The 22316-nt window shown below is 50.2% G+C and overlaps 1 protein-coding gene across 19 annotated transcripts in view; it reads left to right on the top strand.

The window, feature by feature from the left end:
• The window catches only part of EP400 (E1A binding protein p400), a 102870-nt gene that overhangs the window by 26636 nt on the left and 53918 nt on the right, over positions 1–22316 (top strand). For 14 of the 19 annotated variants that reach the window (XM_072802076.1, XM_072802079.1, XM_072802065.1 and 11 more), the window contains 16 exons: positions 1254–1361; positions 1885–2270; positions 4267–4554; positions 5289–5474; positions 7135–7275; positions 7724–7820; positions 8559–8608; positions 8998–9055; positions 9872–9961; positions 12276–12383; positions 14026–14216; positions 14483–14660; positions 18423–18559; positions 19472–19641; positions 19923–20097; positions 20186–20322. In XM_072802076.1, the coding sequence (XP_072658177.1) occupies positions 1254–1361; positions 1885–2270; positions 4267–4554; positions 5289–5474; positions 7135–7275; positions 7724–7820; positions 8559–8608; positions 8998–9055; positions 9872–9961; positions 12276–12383; positions 14026–14216; positions 14483–14660; positions 18423–18559; positions 19472–19641; positions 19923–20097; positions 20186–20322 (2500 nt within the window). The remainder of the gene's footprint in view (positions 1–1253; positions 1362–1884; positions 2271–4266; positions 4555–5288; positions 5475–7134; positions 7276–7723; positions 7821–8558; positions 8609–8997; positions 9056–9871; positions 9962–12275; positions 12384–14025; positions 14217–14482; positions 14661–18422; positions 18560–19471; positions 19642–19922; positions 20098–20185; positions 20323–22316) is intronic. The other 5 variants (XM_072802082.1, XM_072802083.1, XM_072802080.1 and 2 more) reach the window with 1 other exon arrangement.

The following is a 22316-nucleotide window of genomic DNA, read 5'->3' as shown; positions in this document are numbered from 1 at the left end:
TTTTGGTGACTTTCATTTTACTTTGAGAGTTAATTTTTTAACTCTCTTCAGCTGACTCATCAGCTGTATGTATATACTGAAGTTAAAAGTTTGCTCATTGAGTGCGGTGTGTTCCATTTTGGTTTCCTGTGTGCTGGCATGCTCTTAGTCCTCATGATGGGATTGAGAGTAAAACCGTCTTATTTTTCAAGTTGTCACTCATTTTTTTTAACTGAATTTTTTCTTCAAATTATAAAAACACACATTTTATATGAAAGATTTGGATAGTCAAGGAGGGTGTGAGTCGAGTCTCTCTCTGGTTTGGTGTTCCCACCCTGAGCCCCAGCCCTAGAGAGGTTGCTGCTGGAGATGTGTGTGTGTGTAAGGGACCTCCTGCCCACATGCTCGCTTGGTGATGCTGCTATTCTGAGGCAGTGGGAGTGCACTCTCTGTGCACTGTTCTCTTGCCAGCATTAACTTCCTAGGCCACCTTGCCTGCTCAGGACCACAGTCTGATGGCTGTGCACTCCTTGGGTACGTGGGGGTCCTTCCCTCATCACACCCTTGGTAGTGTTCCTTTTTATTACCACCTTTTTGTGTTATGGTAAACATGGGATGGAACATCTCCCAAATTTCTTTTGACGTGTTTGTCACTTTATCTACGGGAGAAGCTCCCGGAAATGGAAATGCTCTGTCAGAGCACGTGAGTGATGCACGTGGTCCTGCAGCAGGATCAGCCCTTGTTCGGTTTCTGGTGCTCTCACGTTTTGGCCAGTTTATGAAGCATGATCACTCCTCTGGTCTTTGTTGATGTGATGGGTGAACACAAGTCTTCTGTTGTGCTATGGAACTCTTCAGTTTTGGTGAGGTTGCTTGGTAGCTTGCCATGTTATTAACTGTGACACTGTCCCTCTGCTCAACTGTTTATGATCTTCGCCCGTTCTGTGTGTCTGGTTGCTGGCATTTCTCACATGAACTTAGAAGAGCTTCCCACATGGCAGCCCCGCCAGTGTCTTGCCCACATGCATGCTGCAGACACCATGGTCTCCTGGGGTGTCACGCACCCTTTTGTATGAGGCTGCTTCTTACACTGGCAAAATGTTAATGGCAAGAAATTATATTTATCAACCTTAGTTTTTCTGGCTTTTGGATTTTGGTTGATATATGGAAAGGCTCCCTGTTCAAAGATTATAACACTGACACATGTTTTTTTTCTACTACTTCTATGGTTTTGTTTTTATATCAAACTGCACCTTTTCTGAAAACTATTCTAGAGCAGTCTAAGCGGCCTCGGCTTGAAGTGGGCCACCAGGGGGCAGTTTTCCAGCACCCAGGGGCGAACACAGGGGTTCCTCTTCAGCAGCTAATGCCGACAGCTCAAGGTAAGGCCCAGCGCCAACAGTGGCTCTTCTGGCTCAGAAAGAGCACATGCAGTGAGAGATCTTGCAGCCCAGCATCTGGCTAAGACTCGTACAATCTTGGCAGCGCAGTTAAAATGGTTTCTAGGGCTGGGACATGGCTCTGAGCCCCAGTCCAAGTGGTAAGAGGGCCTCTGCCAGCATGCTCTCATCCCTGAGGGAGCCACGCCACTCCGTGTCCTCAGGCTCTTTACTTAGCACGCCTGTGTCTTCCTTGGTTGTTGCTGCCATAGGGGCACTGGTTGCCATATCTATTCTGCTTGACACTAAGTTGCAGAGATCAAGCTCCTTTCTTTCCTTTTTGGTGTGCTAGCTTATAACATAAGAGTTAATGTAATAGAAGTTTCCACCAGCGAAACTTCCCATTGGAGTGTGTGATGGCTCTGAGTGACAGGCCTGTGATGAACACCAGGACGTGAAATCTTCCATGTGGTAAGATGCTCTCGACTCCAGAGTCAGCACCACTGGAGCCATTCCTTTCTTGCAGGAGGAATGCCTCCTGCCCCTCAGGCCACTCAACTCGCCGGACAGAAGCAAAGCCAGCAGCAGTATGACCCATCCACGGGGCCTCCGGTGCAGAACGCTGCCAGCCTACACACACCCCCACCGCAGCTCCCTGGCAGGCTGCCGCCGACTGGCCTCCCTGCCGCGCCCCTCCCACCAGCGCTGCACTTCTCTCAGCAGCCACAGGTGGTGGAACCTCATGCACAGCTCCAAGTCCCAGCGAAGACGCAGCAGCCAAATGCCCCTGTCCCTGTTCCCCCACCCAGCCAGCTGCCCGCTCCACCACCACAGCCTGTGCCACAGGCCCTGCATGCCCCGATGCCTGGGAAAGCTCAGTTGCAGGCCGCTCCACTCTCGACCCAGCCACAGGTACTTAGTGGGTGCCTATCCTGTTCCTTAGAAATGGAAGAAAAGCCGAGGTGTGAGATGTGCACTGTAGGGCATTTGCAGGGTGTGCGCACCTCACCTAGTGGCTTCTTATCCTGCTTGGAATCAGTGGGTCACTCAACATTACTTTATCCAGATCTGTAGCCACAATTATGTTATGGAAACACTAGAGAACCAGTACAGGTTTAGTTACTGCTTGCGGTTCAGTCATGGAAAGAGCGGTGTATGGTCATCGTCCTGGCTGATAGGTCCAATGATGCGGTGGGGCAGGTGGCGGGCACCCTCCCACCAGTGTGCAAGGGGCTGTGGCAGTGCAGGGCTTCTCTAGGCTGCGTGTGCCCACACCCAGACAACAACTGGGCCTCCCACGGATGCCTTCCCCGTCTGGGTGCTCTGCACTCTGAAGGCATGAGGCCTTCCTTACCTGGGTTTCTACCTTGGTACCCTTCCTCCCCTACTGATGGCTGTCACTCAGAACCTTCTTTTTGAAAAGTGTACAGTGCACTGCTTGCCGTTCTTAAGGAGCAGTTAGTCCCTGAAAGTGAGTGTGAACCTCCAGGAGCCCTGAACCCCCAGGAGCCCTGAGGGACAGCAGGTGGTGGTCTCAGAGAATCGTCTGAGCATGTATGATTGAGTTGCCTGGGAAGCCTTCCCCTCCCTTTTGCTGTTTCCCTCATGAACAAGGAGGTTTCCTTAAGGGGGCTTTCAGTTCAAGTGCTTTATGGTTATTTGAGCTTGATAGCAAGGTTTGATCTGTATGCTGTCGGAGTAACAGCAGTCATAGCTGCTTTGTGCTCACCACCTGCTGGACATGAGGCACTGTCGGGAGCCTTTACTGGCACTATTTTTTTTTCTCTGCCCGGCAACCCTAGGCTACAGAATCTTTTATCCCCATTTTACCATAAGACCTGAGAGGCTTAAGTAACTTGTCAGGGTCACTCTGCCAGTGGCTAGAGGAGTTGTGATCTGCATCCCATGGATTCTGGAGCCTTTTGTACAGATCTGCATTGCAGCTTTCTGCATAGCCTAGGGAGGAGAACACTGCCCCCAGGGCACCCGAACCTCTCTGGGCCTCTGCTTTTGTGAGTCTCTGTTTCAAGTATTTTGTCTCATTGAGCTACCTGCTGACTTCAGGCAGCTCTGGGGTTTTGCTTGGATTCCTTTACCTGCCATTGTTTTTGAAAGGATCAGCTCCTTACTAAACCCATGGAAACCTGGCCCTCCTAAATTGGGTAGGGCTGGCAGACTTTTCCTGTGAAGGGCCACAAAGAGGGAAGGTGAAAACACCTAAGGCCTGTGGGCCACACGGTTTCCACCATAGTCAGTGAGCTCTGCTGTTGATGGCAAGTAACCTCGGAGCACAGAGAGGAGGGCTGTGCCTGGGTGCCCCTAGAGGTTTCTCTACAAGAGCATGCAGCTGGCCGCAATCTCAGGAGACTAGGTGAGATGGAAAGACAAATTGCACACCGGCCTGGTACAGAGTGCGCTTGAGTTGGATTTCTCCCTGTACGCCAGGTCATAAGTGTGCTGTGCTCTGCAGCCATCCACCCTCGGCCCTCTTAACGTTGTGGCAGCACCTGGCCTGCTTGCTGCTCCCCCCAGAATGCCATCCTCAGACAGGGAGGGGCAGAGAAGATACAAGAGGAGCATTGGGTTATTTTTCAGTGAGGAAGGAGCTTATATAAATCCAAATTCTAAAAAGTAATGTACATAGAAATGGTTATAAAAAAACAAAAGCTCCTAGGAAATAAGACAGTGTGTGAAAGCTGAGTTTGTGCTACAGTCTTAGTGTAGCTTTGTAGAGCAAAAGGATGCACCTGGGGGCCTGGCTTGGCTGCTGTGTGAGTGGGCTGGGGTATGTGTGACTCGTTTGCACTGCTTGGGGGGGAGGGTTTGCGAGGAACGTGGGCTCTGGTGTGTGGCTGCACTAGGGGGCTGAGGTCTCCTGTTCACTGCTGGCCTGTTTTCTGCCTGCCAGACAGCATCAACAAGACCATCGGTGGACCTTGCCCAGCCCTGTCAGCGGCCCCCGCCAGCCACCTCTTCTACCTCGTCCATAGCTCCTGCCAGTGGCTCGGGCCTGTCACCAGCACGGGTCTCCGCAGGGAATAGACCCTCCTCGGCAGCCAACAAGTCACTGTCTCCAGTCACCTCCCGGTCCCCGGGAGCAGCTGTGTCAGCACCCCCGAAACCACAGAGCCCAGCTCAGAATGCTGCCCCGCCCCAAGACAGCTCTCAGGATAAGCTGGTAGAACAGATAGCACTGGTAAGTGCACTTAGAACATCAAGAAGGCTGTAAAACGTGTTCTAGTTTGTGAATCGCATTTGATTTCAATCTTTAAGGATTCAGTAGTTTAAAACCGAGCACTCGGTAGTGAGGACAGTCAAATGTGGTTTCTGATCAGTTAGAAAACAAGATTAGAACCAGGAAGCGTGACCTGTCCTGGTGGAAGTAGGCTGGTGGGGGAAAGGTCCTTTGTGTACTGACCTCACAGGCTGAGCTCATCATGGGCCTCAGAGGAGGGCCATGGCCCAGCACCCAGTTAGCACTTGCTGTTTGCAGGGAGTGGTTTCTAAGCAGTTGTTTTCTGAAAGCTCATTGGGGGAATTAAACATACCAGAATTGGTAGGATGTCACAACCCCAGCATTTCCTGTTGGCCGGTGTTAAGTCACTGAAAACATGTGGCTAGTCTTAGGTGATCTGTCCCTACCCTTCCCAGTGGTTTTGGAGCAAGAGCCAGGCATGTGTTGTTGCCCTTGTAGGTACTCGGTGTGAACATTAGCCAGTGTATTCTGTCTGTGTTTCTGACACAGGAGGACAGAACTATTGCTTCACCTGCTTCTGGGGAGGATTGCATGCCTGCTGACCTCTCCAGGGCTACTTTTGACCTCTGTGTCCAGTCCTGTCTTTGTTACTGAGGCTTCTGGAATTCGGGGCCTGAATTAGTGGAACACACTAATTAGGTACTGGACACATCCCACCCCCACGCTCCTTGCAGGAAAACCAGATTCATCAGCGAATAGCAGATTTAAGGAAAGAAGGCCTGTGGTCCCTCAGGCGGTTGCCCAAACTACAGGAGGCTCCTCGCCCCAAATCACACTGGGACTATCTGCTGGAGGAGATGCAGTGGATGGCCACAGACTTTGCCCAGGAGAGGAGGTGGAAGATGGCTGCAGCCAGGAAGGTAGGTGAGGCACAGATGTCGGTGCTTCCTGGCGTGCATGTGGTGGGCAGGAGCTTCCTGACACCTCTGTACTGGGGAGTCTCCAGACCAACTCTGAGGGGTTTAGCTCCAAAATATGAAGAATGTTTTGCCACTGTTCAGGAAGTAAGTGTGCTGTGTGATTTACTTATGGGGGCTGTCGTCAGACCCCCAGTGTGGATCACTGGGGACAGATACGTCTGCTCTTGTTGCAGCTCCAGCAGGGGATTTAGGTTTCTCTCCTTGCCAGTATCTCCTGGTGCTTGGAATACCTGTGGCCCCCAGACCCAAGCTGGTGCCTGGAGGTGTTTTGAGGTGGGAGTTGAGGAGGCTCAGGGTTGGGAGGGGGCAGAGGCTGGTCGGCTGATGGGCAGCTTGGGGCTTCATCCTGGGTTTTCAGGCTGCCCACAGCTCTGCACTGCCACAGCTCTGGTCATCTGGTCCAGCATTCCCCGCCACCCCATTTGTGGCTGAGGATTGGTTTTCTTCTCACTGGTCCCAAAGCAGACACCTAGTCTTGGGGAGTCTCTAGCAGTTGGCAGTGCCAGTACTAGGAACGTGGAAAGGGACAGATTTCCAGAAACCTTAGGCCTCAGAGTATGAAGCAGCTGTCCTTATGTACATGTAAATGGCTCTGGGCCCTGCTTCTCTGACGTCACTGCACCACCGTCTGTTCCTTGGGACAGAACTGCTGTCTTTTTATTTCCCATGCTCTCAGTCCTGGGGTGTGGTCCTGTGTGCCCTGCTGTCTACCTCCCTCCCCCAAACTTGGCTTTCCCCATGTAGGCTTGGTAGAGAAAATACAAGAGCTTTAGAAGCAGTGGGTCTTGAGTGTAAAGGGTCTTAAATCAGATTCATGGAATCTCGAAAAACCTGATTGCTCCTTTGGCACACATTTTTTCATAAAGAAGGATGGTCCAAGTAGGCAAGGCAGGGCAGCAAGCTGCTGAACCGTGGGCTGTGGCCACATACTGCCCCCTCCTGGGAGAAACTGCAGACTCTGAGCTGGAGGCTTTGTGCCAGTGACGTGATTGGACCAAGATAAGACCCCTAGGAGTCTAGGAGCAGGGGGCCGTCCACAAGGTCCAAGTGGCCCCCAGCGGGCTTCTCCTCTCACCTTGGAGGCACCCGGCTGGGCATGCTCAGGCACATAATGCATCTGTTTCCAAGTTCCTCTTCAGCACCTTTTTGAGGACTGCTGGTGGGATATAAGAGCATAGATCCTGGAAAGCAGTTGGAGATTTAAAGCAAAAGTTTTGAAATATATGAGTCATCCCACCCTGACATTTTTCATGCTTAACAGTTAAATGCATCTCGCTGCATTCCTGCAGTGCAAGTGATGTGTATTGAAAGTGTTACTCTGTTTGATGAAAACATGTTTATCATATATCAAATAAGGAAAGAAGATTATAACACAATATGGCTTGCTTTTTGGAGAAAAAGAAGTGTATTTAGTAAGATAACACTTTGTAGAAAGTCAAGCAGGGTGTTAGTGGTGGTTTTGCCAGCATGGGCATGTTTCCTGTATCATCAGAGCAGACAGAGGCGTGTCTCCCTGCCAGGCTGTGTACTTGCAGCTCAGGAGCGCTGTGCACCTGCCTGCTGCAGTGTGACATCAAGTCCTCCACCTTTTATTTACTAGCTCATCAGGACTGTGGTGCGTCATCACGAGGAAAAGAAGCTTCGTGAAGAGAGGGGAAGAAAAGAGGAGCAGAACCGACTGAGACGAATCGCTGCTTCAACCGCCAGAGAAATAGAGTGTTTTTGGTCAAATATTGAACAGGTAAATCCTGAAATTTAAACACGGTCCTGAAAGCATAGACTGTGTCTTCTGAACGTGCCTGAACTGACGTGGAGACACAGGCAAGTAGCGCCCGAGGCATCACTGGGAAAGGTGTGAGCATGCAACATTCTGCCCACGCTTGTGTTTGTGCCTGGGAGCCCATGCACACGTGGCTGAGTGCTTCTTGCTGTTGGGAAAGGGCCTTCTAGTGTTTCCTTCAGTGCCGGTCATGGAAGGTGGCTTGTGTCCTGTTCTAGAACACATTTACCTCTGCCTCCCTGCCTTGGGACTTGGGCAGCATGTAGTTGCAAAACACCTGACCAAGTACCAAACTGAGTTTGGTCAAGTGACTTGAAATGACGTTGAGACAACTGCGCTTTCAGGCTTGTGTGCAAGTTTTAACGTCCTATGCAGAGCTTCCGTAACTTCCATCCTTAACAACCTCCAGATTTCACTCTTTGCTCAGGTTGTGGAGATAAAATTACAAGTGGAATTGGAAGAAAAAAGGAAGAAGGCCTTAACTTTACAGAAGGTTCCCCGGAGAGGTAGGATATGTTTTAAAAGCCTTCACTTCCTGACAGCACTTTGTTCGGACTCCCTTCTTGCCCACAGTTGGCTGCTGTGGTGGTGCCTGGAGCACTTGCTTACAAGTCTGAGCTCATGCTCTGCCTGATGTTATACTTCTCTCTGTGTAGCTGCCTATTTCAGCTCGCTCAGGTTTGCTGGCACAAGTCAGCACCCCTAGGCTCATTGGTCAGCTTTGGGACACTCTCAGGATTGAAGTTCTGAGCCTGCCCCCTGTGGTCAGTGCTGGACACTGTGGTGAACTCCCCTCGTGGGGCATCTCTGTGTTCGGTGCATGGCCTCCACAGTGCTCTGAAGCAACTGCCTCATTATTGGACACTATGATGCATGCCAGGCCCTGGCGGAAGCAGCTGTCACTGGGTGGGGACAGGGGCCATGATGGCTCTCAGTCTGTTGATGAGGAAATCAAGGCAAGGCAGTGGACTCTGCTCAGAGTCCTACAAACGTAAGATTATAGAGATAGAAAATATGCATTGTCATTTAGCTCCCTGGTTCCCCTCCAAATCAGAGATGTCTAGAGAGCTGCCAGCATACTTTGTAGATACAGAGGTGTGGGCTGGTGCTGCATGGCCACCCTGGTCCCCAGAAGGAAGGAGGCAGAGCTCACTCTTGCTGTCTTCCTCCTGTGTGGAGGTGCCAGCGACATGCAGTCTACACAGGCAGCTTCAGTGAAAGCAAATCATGTTCCCTGTCTCTAGGAAAAGAGTCGAGGCCCAAGGGGCTTGATGCATTGCCAGAAGCTTTCCTGGTAAGTTGAGGGCTGTTGCTGTACCAGGTAAGGGCGTGGAAGTGGTGTGGAGAAGGCACGGTGCCTGATAGAACAGAGTCCCTTTTTCTGTCTGGAGAAACATGTATGTTCTCCGTAGTATTCTCTCTCATCATAGAGTCCATTTATTTTGGGGAAGAAGACTGGTCCTCCTTACTGTAGGCTCCCATGGGGTGTTGATCTGGGGATATGGTAAGACAGTGACTGCGGATTTAGTCCTGTCTGCTGCCCAGTGCCTTTCCTGTATCTGGCAGCAGCAGAGGCTGACCTATTTGTCCTGCGCTCACCATTGTCTTCCCAGGAGCATGTGAAGTAGACATTTCTGCTTTGGTTTCCCATTCTATGTTTGCAAATTTTATTCTGTGTTTCAGGAGTCAGGATTGTCTGGAAGGAAGAGGAAAGCTAGCACATCTCTGACTGATGACGAAGGTCTGTTCCCTGGTACTCTCTTGTCATCTGTAGGATGGGCTCTCTGAAACTGCTGACCAAGTGCTTCTTCAGTGCTGTCAGGGTGCCTGGTAGCCCAGTGACTTGTATCGCTGGGGACCAGGTGCCTTAGGGGTTGGGAGGGAGTCTGTAGAATTGAGCCAGACTCTGGAGCAGGGAGAGTGCAGAACTACCCGTAGACATTTTTTTTTTTTTTTTTTTTTGACATTTTGTTTGCATAGAGGAGCCAGCAGGGAAGGGCAGAGGCTGGTGGGAGAGAAGGTGTAGTCTAGCGGCAGGGCCCTAGGCAGTGAGGGTTCGTGCTCAGATGGACAGTAGGCTGTAGCTGGGCCACCTCAGGGTGCCAGTTGGTCCTTGTCCAGAGCCATCTCTGCTGGAAGTGAGGTACAGGGTGCGGGGCCAACCTGGTTTTAAGGTGGTGGTTGCACAGGACAGGAGCCCAGCTGAGGGGATGTCATGCTGAGCAGTGGCTGGGTTCCCTGACTTGGGCGATAACAAAGTCATGATCCCAGACAGCATTCTTGTGGGTTTTTCTGTTGTGGGGTCAGCAGGTGGATGAGAAGTTTGACATCACTCTGAGTTCTGCTAGGGGAGATCTGTCGTGTAATAAGGTACCAGGCCGTGTTTCACACCCTGCTCACTTAGCCTGGACTTCCAAATTTAACCTGAAAAATGAAAATGCCTAGTTTAGGTCTCTCGTAGCTGTGCAAGACAGTGTTGGTGCCTGATAGTGTTTCATGAGCAGTTGAGAAGATGTAGTAAGGTCTGTGTCTCTGATACTGGTGCTGACCATTTCAGTGGAGGACGAGGAGGAGACCATAGAAGAGGAAGAAGCAAACGAGGGGGCTGTGGACCACCAGGCAGAGCTGTCCAATTTAGCCAAAGAAGGTAGGCTATGAGTGTCTTGCTGGAGGTGATTTTAGGAAACATTAAATATGCACAAAAGAATGTGTGAAAAATGTGTGACATCTTAAAAACCGAACAGATACATCAAGAGCCAGTGTCAGGGCCATGCCATGCAGCATGGGACAGAGTGCCCGAGTACCACGTGCTAGCTGCTGAACTGCCCTAGTGGCTCATGGTGTCTGCTTTGAGTGCCCTGCCAGGTGGCATGGCCCGGCGCCCCTCTGGGCTCACTCGGGGGAACTGCGTCTAAACAGCACTGTGCCCTGGCCTTAGCCCTTCTCCCTTGGCTCTCATGTCCCTGAGCTTTGTCTAGTGGTTGTATGTTGCTGCAGTTCTATTAGCCCTCACTACCGAACCAAGTTTGGGACGTGAGCATGCCACAGGCTCCCTCTTGTGCCACTGTTGCGTGTTCAGGTTTTCCCCTATCTCGCCCTCAGTGCACTGCAGGAGTGCCCCAGTGGCCAGTGGCCTAGGACACACACGTGTGCCAGAGTGGAAGAGTTGGGGAGGGGGGCATGGCACTGAGCGAGGCTGCCCAGGCTGGGGCTGCAGAGCTCATTCCAAGCCCCATGCATCAGGGCAGTGCTGCCGACCTGGTTGGGGAGAGACGGTGTCTCACTGTGTCTGTGGTGGCACTTCTCTAAGAACTGACAAGGTGTGGCATCTCTTCAGGGCTTCCTTTTCCATTGTGGTTTTGAGCCTGCTTTTCCACATTGGCTTGCTGGTGCGTTTTCTGTATCCCACAGGTGGCTGCTTTGTTGGTTATTTGTGTCACGGTGTCCTTCCCCTGCTTGTGTTGGGTCTTTCTGTCCTGGGACCTTCTGATGAATGGGCATTCTTCATTTTAGTGTATGTTGGATTTATCTGTCTTGTTTTAAAACACCCATTTTTTATTTCAGGTTCATGAGGATGTCTTCCTGTTTGTCCACAAATTTTTTATTTTACTCACATATCAAGGTCTCTGTTCAATCAAGAATAGTTTTTGTCTGTAGTGTGAAATGAGATGCAGTTTCTTTTTTTTTTTCTCCCTGAATGGATTCCAGTCATCTTGGCACCATTTGAAAGGCTGGTCTTTGGCCCTGGCGGGCCCAGCCAGCTCAAACAGCAGGCGAATTTCCAGAGCGCAGGCTCTTGGTGGACCTCTGTTGTGCTTGGGGCCGCCTGCTTGTCCTTGGGCTCTGTGCTCATTCCTGAGAGCTGGCTGGGGGCAACCTTTCACCTACTTCTTCTCAGGACGGCCTTAGCTGCTTCGGGATCTACTCATCCACTTTCAGGCATGTCCGTGGGGACTTGGGGGTCTGGATGCAGTGGAGTCCGAGGATGATTGTCAACATCCTGTGTCTTGATGAAGCTGAGCTTTTCCAGTCTGTGATCATTCAGCCTATCCTCCATCTGCAGGAGCTTCCAGGGACACTTAATGATTGCGTATTTTTTGTAAGATTGGTTTTTAGGTGCCTTGTCTGTTTCTCAGTTGTAGTTGTAGTAAGTGGTATGTTTGCCGAGGTCAGGAATGCAGCTGCCTGGCGGAGTTCACGTGCACCAAGTGGGCACAGCCTCTTCACCTCAAGAGAGGGCCCACTCTTCCTGTCTAGTCCTGGTCCTCTCACTGCCGTCCTCATGGGGGCAGCTGAAGTTAGACGTACTGGCACCGGGTGCTGGCCTGTGCATGGTTTGGAAGGGAGTACCTGCTCCTGCAGTGGCAGTGTGTGGCGGCCTGTTGTGGCTGCTCGCTCTGGTGCTCTGGTGCTCCTCATGGCCTCCTTGGTGCTCTGTTTGCATTCTTGCTGCCACGGCTTCCAAGGACAATGGGGGCCTCCAACAGGTCAGAGTCTGAGCTGGCGCCTCTGCCACCTTCTGCAGGTGAGGGAGTCACTGGAACAGCCTGGCTGGGGGCCCAGTAGGGCAAGCTCTTTCTGCAGGAGGGATCCTAGCTTTTTTATGTGCTTCTTACAGCACCTTTCTGTTTTATATTTGTTTGACTGTTATTTGATGTTTCCTATTTGTCATATCACCAAATTATTTCCTATCATCAGTGTTTATTAGATTATGGGTTTTACTGTTCGTTTATGAGATCGTTTTAGACATTTAAAAATTCTTTTATGAACAAAAATTGAGTTTATGTCATTCCAAAGATTCTCATATTTATAAAGAAAGTGCCTTAGACCTGGTATCATAATGGGCAATAATTACTTTTTGGAAAAAATTAACTGCAGGAGAGCGGCAGCTGTTTTTTCTTCCCAGCTGACTGCCACTCCTGGTACAAACTAACCCCCTTTCTTCCTGTGACCCTTTCCAGCTGAATTGCCCTTAATCGATTTGATGAAGTTATACGAAGGAGCTTTTCTGCCCAGTTTCCAGTGGCCACAACCTAAACCTGACAGTGAAGAGGCCAGTGAAGAAGAAGGTCTGTGTTGACATCTTTAAAGAGCTCAGCTGTTAGGGTGCCTCGGGTGCTAAGGCAGTGAGGCATCTCCCTTCGGCCCAGGTCACGATCTCATGGTCCTGGGATGGAGTCCCACATCAGGCTCCCTGCTCAGTGGGGAGTCTGTTTCTCCCTCTGCTGCTCCCTCTTTTCTCACCATCTCTCTCTCTCTCTCTCTCTCATAAAGATTAAAAACAAATAAAAAAAAAACTCCACCTTAAAGCAAAAGCCAAAATATGCAGAGGGAGGGTGTTTACAATAGAATTGAAGTCACCTTCATTTCCTTTTAGTCTGATGGGAAATAAAAGATAGGAACAACTATGTGGGGGCGCCTGAGGGGTCCAGTCAGTTGAGTGTCTGACTTTGATCTCAGCTCAGGTCTTGATCTCAGGGTTGTGAGATCAAGGCACATGTTGGGCTCCATGTTCAGTGTGGAACTTACTTAAAAAAACAAATAAAATTAAAATACAAAGATGCTACATGTTTAACATGCTACATACATGCTACATGTATGTTTAACGTGTAATTTTATATCGATAGTGTTTTGTTAAATTCTATGCTTTTTATTTTTATTTATTAACATGGCACAATGATCAGAGTATTTGACTCTAGTATAAACAATACAGACATTTTTTTCCAGGTTTGTAAAAGTCATTGTTTTATAGTTTTAGATTTTTATCATGTATATTTAGGGTAGGCTGTGTTTGTTTAATGTGCTAGTTTTGAGGAGTTTATTTTACATTTGTTGGATGGTCTAAACAAATACAAAGACCACACCCCAAAAGTCTACTTTTCCTTGTTTTCCATTCCATTTGTTCTGATCATTAGACACAGATCCTGAGCAGAGAGGCTAAGGGCATGCAGGGCTAGAGGATGGGATGGGGGGGCCTCCTTGTGACTGTCCTCTTTCCTGGTGGCAGAGGTGAGGTCACTAAGCCCCTAGATTCCTATACATCTATTGGTAAGACCGGCTTCTGGTCACTGTTAACAGATTCTCCACCTTTACTTGAGGGCTTTCCAGAGCACTCCTACGTTTGATAGTTTCGTAGGAGCTTATACCCATTGGTCTGCTTATGTTAGGCATATAAAGTGGATTAAAAACAAATTTCTTGGGCAGCCCCAGTGGCACAGCGGTTTGGTGCCGCCTGCAGCCCAGGGTGTGATCCTGGAGACGCTGGATCGAGTCCCACATCAGGCTCTCTGTATGATGCCTGCTTCTCCCTCTGCCTGTGTCTCTGCCTCTCTCTCTCTGTCTCTATGAATAAATAAATACATAAATCTTAAAAAAATAAAAATAAAAAAATAAAAATAAATTTCTTGGGATCCCTGGGTGGCTCAGCAGTTTAGCACCTGCCTTCTGCCCAGGGTGTGGTCCTGGAGACCTGGGATCGAGTCCCACATCAGGCTCCCTGCATGGAGGCTGCTTCTCCCTCTGCCTTTGTCTTTGCCTGCCTCTCTCTCTCTCTCTCTCTCTCTCTCATGAATAAAAAAATCTTAAAAAAAAAAAATTCTGCATTTGAAGTATTTGGATTCTGTCAGCTTTTCCTTTTATTTGTTTTGATAAATGATAAGTAGACTCATAAAATTTTGCAGCCACCACAAATCGTTTTTCTCTTGTTCACAGATGTGGAAGACTGCCCAGGTGACCAAGAGAGTCGGAAAGATGTGGTTCTCATAGACTCACTGTTCATCATGGACCAGTTTAAAGCTGCAGAGAGAATGAGTATCGGGAACCCTCACACAAAGGACATTGCAGAGGTGACCGCTGTGGCCGAAGCTTTGCTGCCCAAGGGCAGTGCCCGGGTCAGCCCCACGGTGAGGCACTGAGCTACCCGGGGGGGGGGGGGGGGGGGGCAGTGTCTTTGTGAGGCCATGAAAAGGCTTAATACTTCCCCACAGCTCTGTTCCAGCGGCAGAAGTTGTCAGGAGGAGCCAATACTGGTCTTGTTTGTCCTGTCCTCTCTTTATCTTTTCCTTGGTGCTCTATTAGGCTCGCCGTCTGACAGATTTGACTTCTCATTGCAGAAAAGCTTTTTGTGATTGTTCTGAAAAGTGCTTATTAGGCGTGTGTGTTGCTGCAGGTGAAGTTGACTGCCCCATCTCTGTTGTATGGCGTGCTCAGAGATTACCAGAAGATTGGCCTTGACTGGCTGGCCAAACTCTACCGGAAGAACCTCAATGGCATATTGGCAGATGAAGCTGGGCTTGGTAAAACAGTACAGATCATTGCTTTTTTTGCGCACCTCGCTTGCAATGAAGGTAAGAGCTGGTTTTTTTTTTCAGGAGTATGTAGTTGCTAAGACTGATCTTAGGTGGTACATCTGGTGTGACGGTGGGAAGTGGCCTTCCTTCCTGTTCCTCTGCCTCGTGCTCTGGTGTAAGACTCAAGAGAACAGGGCTCAGAAACTCTTCTTGTTCACTGTTAACACTAGGTCAAGCACCTCACTGTTCCAAGTCTAGTACACTGTGAGGCAGGCCCTCCAGGCTGTGACCAGGCTGTATGAGCAGTGTCCCCTGCCAGCCAAGACCTGTGTGCACAGCAGGTCTTACCATGCGTTGGCCTTAACTATGCTGCCGTGGCTGGCACCCTCCTTCCAGCCAGGCTCCACTATCTAGCAACACTTCTCTGCTGCTTGGGTTCTGTAGGGAGCACTGTTTGGGCTCCCCTGCAGCAGGCTTCCACTCTGACTGCTTCCTCCCCCCACACTGCCTGAACTTACTCGCCAATGGTCCAGGCCCCACAGCCTCCGTGTTGGCGTGCTCCAGGATCAGCGCCCACTCACTGACCTGCCCTCGTCCTACGGCTCAGTTGCCTACCTTGTCTCCTGCTCTGTGTCTTTGAGGGTTGTAGAAGGCCATGCGCTGTGTGTCTCTAACACAGGACAGCGTCTTACCTATAGATGACCCTTGAACAACGTGGTGGTCATGGGCACTGACCTCCCACACAGACAAAAATCCACACATGACTTTTGACTTCCTCAAAACCTAACTATCGATAGTGAACTGTTGACCAGAAGCTGTACTGATCGCATGAACAGGTGACTAACATGTTTTGTGTGTTCTATGTATTATTTAGTGTGTTCTTAAAGTTAGCTAGGGAAAAGAAAACATCACTAAGAATATCACAAGGAGGGGCGCTTGGGTGGTTCAGGAGTTGAGCGTCTGCCTTTGGCTCAGGGTGTGGTCCCAGAATCCCGGAATCGAGTCCCATATCGGGCTTCCTGCATGGAGCCTGCTTCTCCCTCTGCCTACTTTTCTGCCTCTCTTTCTGTGTGTCTATCATGAATAAATAAATAAATAAATCTTAAAAAAATAAAGAATATCGCAAGGAAGAGAAAATACAGTACGATGCATATTGAAAAACATCTGTGTGTGCTTACATGTACCTGTATGATTCACACTCATGTTGTTCATGGATTAGGTATAGTGTTTCTTTTGCAAAGGGAATATTCCAGATGCAGACTGACTGGGTTCTGGATAACTGACAGAAGAACAAACGTTCTCTTTCTCTTCCTGGAGTTTCAGAAGCCAGGAAGGGACTCTTTAAATTAGGAAGGTGGCATCCAGCCGTAGGTCACATGGAAACCGCTGATGTTCAGCAGACCTGTGAGATGGGGTTGTGTAGAGGGTGGTGGTTACTTGGGGCAGCTTCTTCCTCCCTCCCCCCTAGCTTGCTGTGCCCTTCCCTCACCATCACTAGTAAATACCTTTCTTTGCCCTCTGTGTGAAAAGCTTCATCAATCTTAGTTTTTTAAAATATTTTATTTTTTTTAAAGATTTTGAAAGAGAGAGAGAGAGATCATGAGTGGAGGAGGGGGCAGGAGGGAGAGGGAGAAGCAGACTTCTGCTTAGCAGGGACCTTGACAGACATGGAGCTTGATCCCAGGACCCTGAGATCATGACCTGAGCCGAAGGCAGACACTTCACTGATTGAGCTACCCAGGTGCCCCTCAGGGTTTTTTTTTTTTTTTTTTTTTTTTTAAGATTTTATTTACTCATGAGCGACACACAGAGAGAGAGAGAAAGAGGCAGAGACACAGGCAGAGGGAGAAGCAGGCTCCATGCAGGGAGCCTGATGTGTGACTCGATCCCGGGTCTCCAGGATCACACCCTGGACTGCAGGCGGTGCTAAACCGCTGCGCCACCAGGGCTGCCCACCCCTCAGTTTTTAAATACAAATGGATCGACACCAAGACTCCTTATTTTCTTGTATTAATTTGGTTTTTTTTGACCCAGGGATATAAAATCTTCATTGTTGTACTTTAAAAATGGTTTTGGGGATCTCTGGGTGGCTCAGTGGTTTAGCGCCTGCCTTCGGCCCAGGACGTGATCCTGGAGTCCCGGGATCGAGTTCCGCGTCAGGCTCCCTGCATGGAGCCTGCTTCTCCCTCTGCCTGTGTCTCTGCCTCTCTCTGTCTCTGTGTCTTTCATGAATAAATAAATAAAATCTTTAAAAAATAAAAAAATAAATGGTTTTGGTAGATAGTTTTTTTTTTTTTTTTTAGATATAGTTATTTTAAGAATACTACCTTGCTTTACTATTGTTGAGGTAGAAAAATTATTCATTATTGTATTTATAATAGTAAGAAATGGGAAGTAGCCTACACTTCCAAAAATAGGAGCTTTTCATTCATCAGCTGAACAAATGACTGAATGAGTTTCTCAAACCTTGGCACCTATGGTGCTCTAGACACTGGTCTAGTAGGCATGAGGGTGTAGCTATGAGCATAACGGAGCCACTCCCTCAGGAGGCCCACATTGGGCCCCAGCAGTAAGTCTGGAATGAGGGGCCTTGCAGAAACCCAAATGTGGGATGATGTTCTAAATGCTGGTTTTTATTTAGTTTATTTTTTTAAAAATCTTATATATTAGAGAGAATGTGTGCACACGCACACAGGGGAGAGGGGCAGAGGGAGAACCAGACTCCCCGCTGAACAGGGAGCCTGACGTGGGGCTTGATCCCAGGACCCTGGGATCATCTCTTGAGCTGAAGGTGGACACTTCACTGGCTGAGCCACCCAGATGCCCCTAAATGCTAGTTTTTAAAAAACCATGGTTTTATTAGTGAAGGAAAGGGCACTTGGGGTTAATTTGCATCTCTTCTCATGGGATGGGCCTTCTTTTTTTTTTTTTTTTTTAAAGATTTTATTTATTTATTCATGAGAGACACAGAGAAAGAGGCAGAGACACAGGCAGAGGGAGAAGCAGGCTCCATGCAGGGAGCCCGATGTGGGACTTGATTCCGGGCCTCCAGGACCATGCCCTGGGCTGAAGGCAGGCACTAAACGGCTGAGCCATCCAGGGATCCCATGGGGTGGGCTTTCTAATGAGTTTTTGTCCTCTTGTATTTCTTTATATCCTTGTTCACTTTGCTCTTGGGTGGTTCTTCTGGAAGCAGTGCCTTGCACAGGACCTGTACTATCTGTGGCCATGTGTTCTCATAGTCTTTCCAAGTCTGCTATTGCTATCTCAGTGTGCTATTTTTCATTTATAGCACATAAGTGGAAATTTGTTATGTGTGTATTATTCTAATAACTTAAAACATTTGTTAAAAAAATTTTAAACATTTGTTTTTGGAGGACTGAGGTTGAAACTGTATTTTGGGGTGGCGTGGGTGTATTCTGACTGGAGCCTGGGAACGTGTGCTGTGCTCAAGCCGGAGCCAACTTGCCTCCCTCGGCAGGTCCTACGGCCCTGTCAGCATGCTTTCTTCACTTTCTGGGCACTATTCCTTGTAGATGAGGACTCTTCCCCAGGCTCACAGTGGGGTTCACTGTGTTTGCAATAAATGTTCACTTTTTTCAGTCCCCTTTCAGCAGCTCTCTGTTGAGTGCCTCTTGTGTGTCAGGCCTCCAGCCCCTCCAGCATAGGTCACATGGTCAGGAGGATGCCTCTGCATCACACCCGGGACTTCCCACGTGTACCTGCCATGCTTCTCTGGTCAGCACAGCACCAGATGTCTGGACTTGACTGGATGGTTTTCGTTAAAGAGGAAAGTTCTGTCTCTTCTCTCCTTTGTAGGCAACTGGGGTCCTCATCTTGTGGTTGTGAGAGGCTGTAACATCCTCAAGTGGGAGCTTGAGCTGAAGCGTTGGTGCCCTGGGCTCAAAACCCTCTTGTATGTTGGCAGCCACAGAGAACTGAAAGCAAAGAGACAGGTATTTTATTTTAAATGTGAAATAAAAACCCGACAGAAATGGTCTTCATCTGTATAGGAGACAGATTTCAGAACATCGAGTTGTGTTTGTGTAATTGTTGTAAATGCCTTGTTTGTGAGATGCTAGATCTTCAGGTGGTTTCTAGGTTTGGAGCCTCTTGAAAGCACACCCTGCTCCTGCCAGGAGAGGCCCGTGGCCCCTCCCATGCTTGGGCCGTGGCCACCTTCCTTCCAGAGCACCCATCCCCCCACCCGCGGGCCCGGCGGGTGCACATGTATCCACAGGAACGTACGGTGTGCCCTGAGTTCTGAGTGGTGAACTCCTACACTGACTCCCATGGGAACAGGCCTAGGTGACAGGGAGGCCATGGGAACAAAGCTGGACAGGCTTTCTTCTTTCCACCCAGTCTCATCCAGCAGCAGGTTCTGAGTAAAAGTATACTAGAGGCCACAAGTTTTCATTGCAGGTAAAACTTTGCCGTATTGTTAGACTATTCTGTTCAGTATTTACTGGAAAAGTACTTGGAGATGTATTTTTCATTTCCCTATTTCTGGTTATTTATTTGTTTTTTGAAAGCTTACAGAGCAGTCACTTGAAGCACACATGCTGCTCCTTCTGTCACCTTCTCAGTACGGTTTCGCTGCTCAGGTTCCATCCCATCAAAGTTGGCTCCCTCATGACACTGTGGTGATATGTTTCCCAGAAGCAGTAGTTAATGCTCAGAGCAGCTTCTTGGTTTGTCTTCTGGAGCACTGTAGACTCCTATTAGACAAAATCCTAATGATACTGGAGGCAGGGAGCTCGCAGGGAGCAAGCTGGCAGGGGCTAAGGGTGTGTAGGGTCCCTGGTGGGGGCAGGCTATGTACTGGGAGGTGAGGCTGCTGTAGGTGAAGTCTATCATGTGTGCTGCAGGAGTGGACGGAGCCCAACAGCTTCAACGTGTGCATTGCACCCTACAAGCAGTTCTTCAGGGGCTACGCGTCCTTCATGCGTGTGCGCTGGCGGTGCCTGGTCATTGATGAGATGCAGCGCGTCCGAGGCATGACTGAGAGGCACTGGGAGGCCGTGTTCACCCTGAGGAGGTCTGACCCGCACCCCCCTCTTGGGGTTTTGGATGTGGCTGGCGGAGGAGTGTGTGTGACCAAACTGCCTCTCAGCAACACAGCTCACTTCCCTTTGTTCTGTGCATGGAGGCCACAGGTCCCCCCCATGTTCAGGCATCTTGGTCCCCTTCCGGGAGGCGTGTGTGTGCTCTCGTCAGTTCTTTAAGCCCATTATCCCTGTCCTTAAACATCTGCAGAGGAAGTGCGCCCACTGCCAGCTTTCCGGGTGCGCCATGTCTGCTGTCGCTTCTCTCTCACAGCCAGCAGCGCCTGCTCCTGATCGATGCTCCCCTGCACAACACCTTCCTGGAGCTGTGGACCATGGTGCACTTCCTCATCCCCGGCATCTCCCGGCCTTACCTACACCTGCCCCTGAAGGCCCCGAACGACGAGAACCAGGACTACTACCACAAAGTGGTCATCCGGCTGCACCGGGTACTGAGGGCTGCTGCTGTGGTGCCATGTGTGCGGTGGGTGTGGTGTCTTGGAAAGTGGACCATGCACACTCATCTTTTTTTTTCAGGTGACACAGCCCTTTATCTTGAGGAGAACTAAGAGAGATGTGGAGAAGCAGCTGACGAAGAAGTACGAGCATGTGCTGAAGTGCCGCCTGTCGAGTCGGCAGAAGGCCTTGTATGAGGACGTAATCCTGCAGCCCGGGTAAGCGGGCTTGGTGCCTGTGGGTGCTGCCCAGCTGGGAGGCACTGGGCCTCTGTGGGGATGGAGTCTGGAGCCTGCGCTGTGCTCTGGGTTTGCGCTTGCCCCAGGCTCCCTGTGTTTCTGCCCAGAATTGGCCTGGTGCCTGTCCTGCTCCCTGGTTCATTGGTGAGGCTCATGGTGTTTCAGGTGAGGCTCACACAGGATGCATGTCCCACCCAAGTGGCTCAGTTGGTTACAGCCTCATAGGCTGTTTGCCTCCTCCCTGGGAGCTGCCCTGAGGCTGCACGTGCTGGTCTTGGCTGGGGCTCCACTAGCCTGCGGAGGCCTTGGCACCATCCCCTCATGAGATGAGAGCAGGCACTGTGCCATCGTGCGCATCATGTCCTCACATTCATAAAGTCAGGATCACATCTGCATGTCGCGAGCCTTCAGGAAACAGTTTTGCCATTCACACTTGCTGTTTTAGTTAGTTTTAGAAAATTTTAGAACAGAACGTAAGCGTGCATTCTTACTCCCTGATACGGTGTCTTAGTCCCTGACAGATGGCATCAGTGATGCTGCAGTGGGCCGATTGTTCCAGGGGAGAAGAGGGGCCTCAGTGTCCTTCCCCAGCAGTGCCCTTCCTCTGCGTTGGGCTAGTGTGCGGTGTGAGCAGGCTGTAGTGCTGGGGCAGGGCGGGCGATTGGGCAGCTCTTTCTTTAGGTGCTGACTTCCTCTGGGTGCTTCATGAAGAGCAGGGTTCATGGAGGGTGCTCCTGCTCCCACAGAAGGAGGCCCATGCTTGTTGGCAGGCTCCCCTGAGTTTCTTCACCAGGAGCAGACCGTGCTCTCAGGAGGTTGGGATTGTGGACATGCCGGGCTTGCCCTGGCAGTGAGAGGGTGCCACTGTCAGTCCTGTCTATGGATGTGGGTGCTGGTGACCATACACCTAGGCTGCCGTGTGGCTTCTGCTTCTGGTGGAAGTGACTCTCTGTGTTCCTATCTGTGGGCCTATTTTTCCTGAACCTGTCAAGTCAGATGGGAAGTGTTGAGCGCTCCTATACCTTTCTGTACGTTAGTTTGTGATAATCGACATCCTTTGTTGCATATTGATGTGATGGTCTGGGGTCATCAGTGGGCTCTGAGCTTCCCTTTGGTCACTGTGTGGTGGCGTGGCTCATGTTCTTGCTGTCTTAAGGTACACTCTCTTCTCGGCAGACCCCAGGCCTCCCTCCTTCCTGGGGCCCTGCAGACCTGCCTGTGTGAGCCTCTTCCCATCCGGGAAGTTGTTACCAGGTCTTGGGTCTCACTTGTGCTTCAGCCTTTTTTCCTGAAATGTGTCCTTGTATAGACAGGTGTGATTTTAAATACCTTCCTCTTTTCTCTCTGTTCTCAGAGCTGGGCTTGCAGACTGTGTGCTTGTCTGCACCCTGTTTACGCTCTGTGCCGTGGCTGAGAACTGCCTGTGTGGGGTTCTGCTGGCTTCCAGCACAGCCTGCCTGCCACTGGGCTCCGTGCTGAGCTCCCGGTTGCCTACACTCTCCTGTGGCTGCTTGGCTGTCTCTTGAAGACGCTGCAGACCTCTCAAGAGGGCGTCCCCAGAGCACTTGCTCCCTAGGCTTTCCTGTTCTCAGGCACAGTAGCCCATTGCCTTGCTGCTCATTTGGAAGCCTGGCCATCCTCCCTGCCTCCTCCTGTCCCTCTATTCCATTGCTGCTGCTCCCGGGTGTCTGTGGACCAGGCTGCCCTCCATGCTGTCCTGCATGGCTCCTTCCCTGACCTGTTGGGGACACTGTGCCTTCTCCCTCATCTGAAGACCTTGGAATTCTCTGCTTGGACTGTGTTTCCTCCCCAGTCCTGGCTACGCATGTGAGTGGCCTGTGTGTCTGCCTTTATCATGGCTGCAGGGCTGGTATCTCACCGAAGGGGCTTTTCCTCCCTCAGATCAGGTGTTCTCACCCTGGTGCCCACTCCTGCTTCACAGCCCTCATCGCTGTGGGGTGGAAATCCATTAC

This window comes from Canis lupus, chromosome 27 (assembly GCF_048164855.1).
Source record: "Canis lupus baileyi chromosome 27, mCanLup2.hap1, whole genome shotgun sequence".
Lineage (NCBI taxonomy): Eukaryota > Metazoa > Chordata > Mammalia > Carnivora > Canidae > Canis > Canis lupus.
Note: the sequence above shows the minus strand (reverse complement) of the source record. Positions and strands in the feature narration are given on the sequence as shown.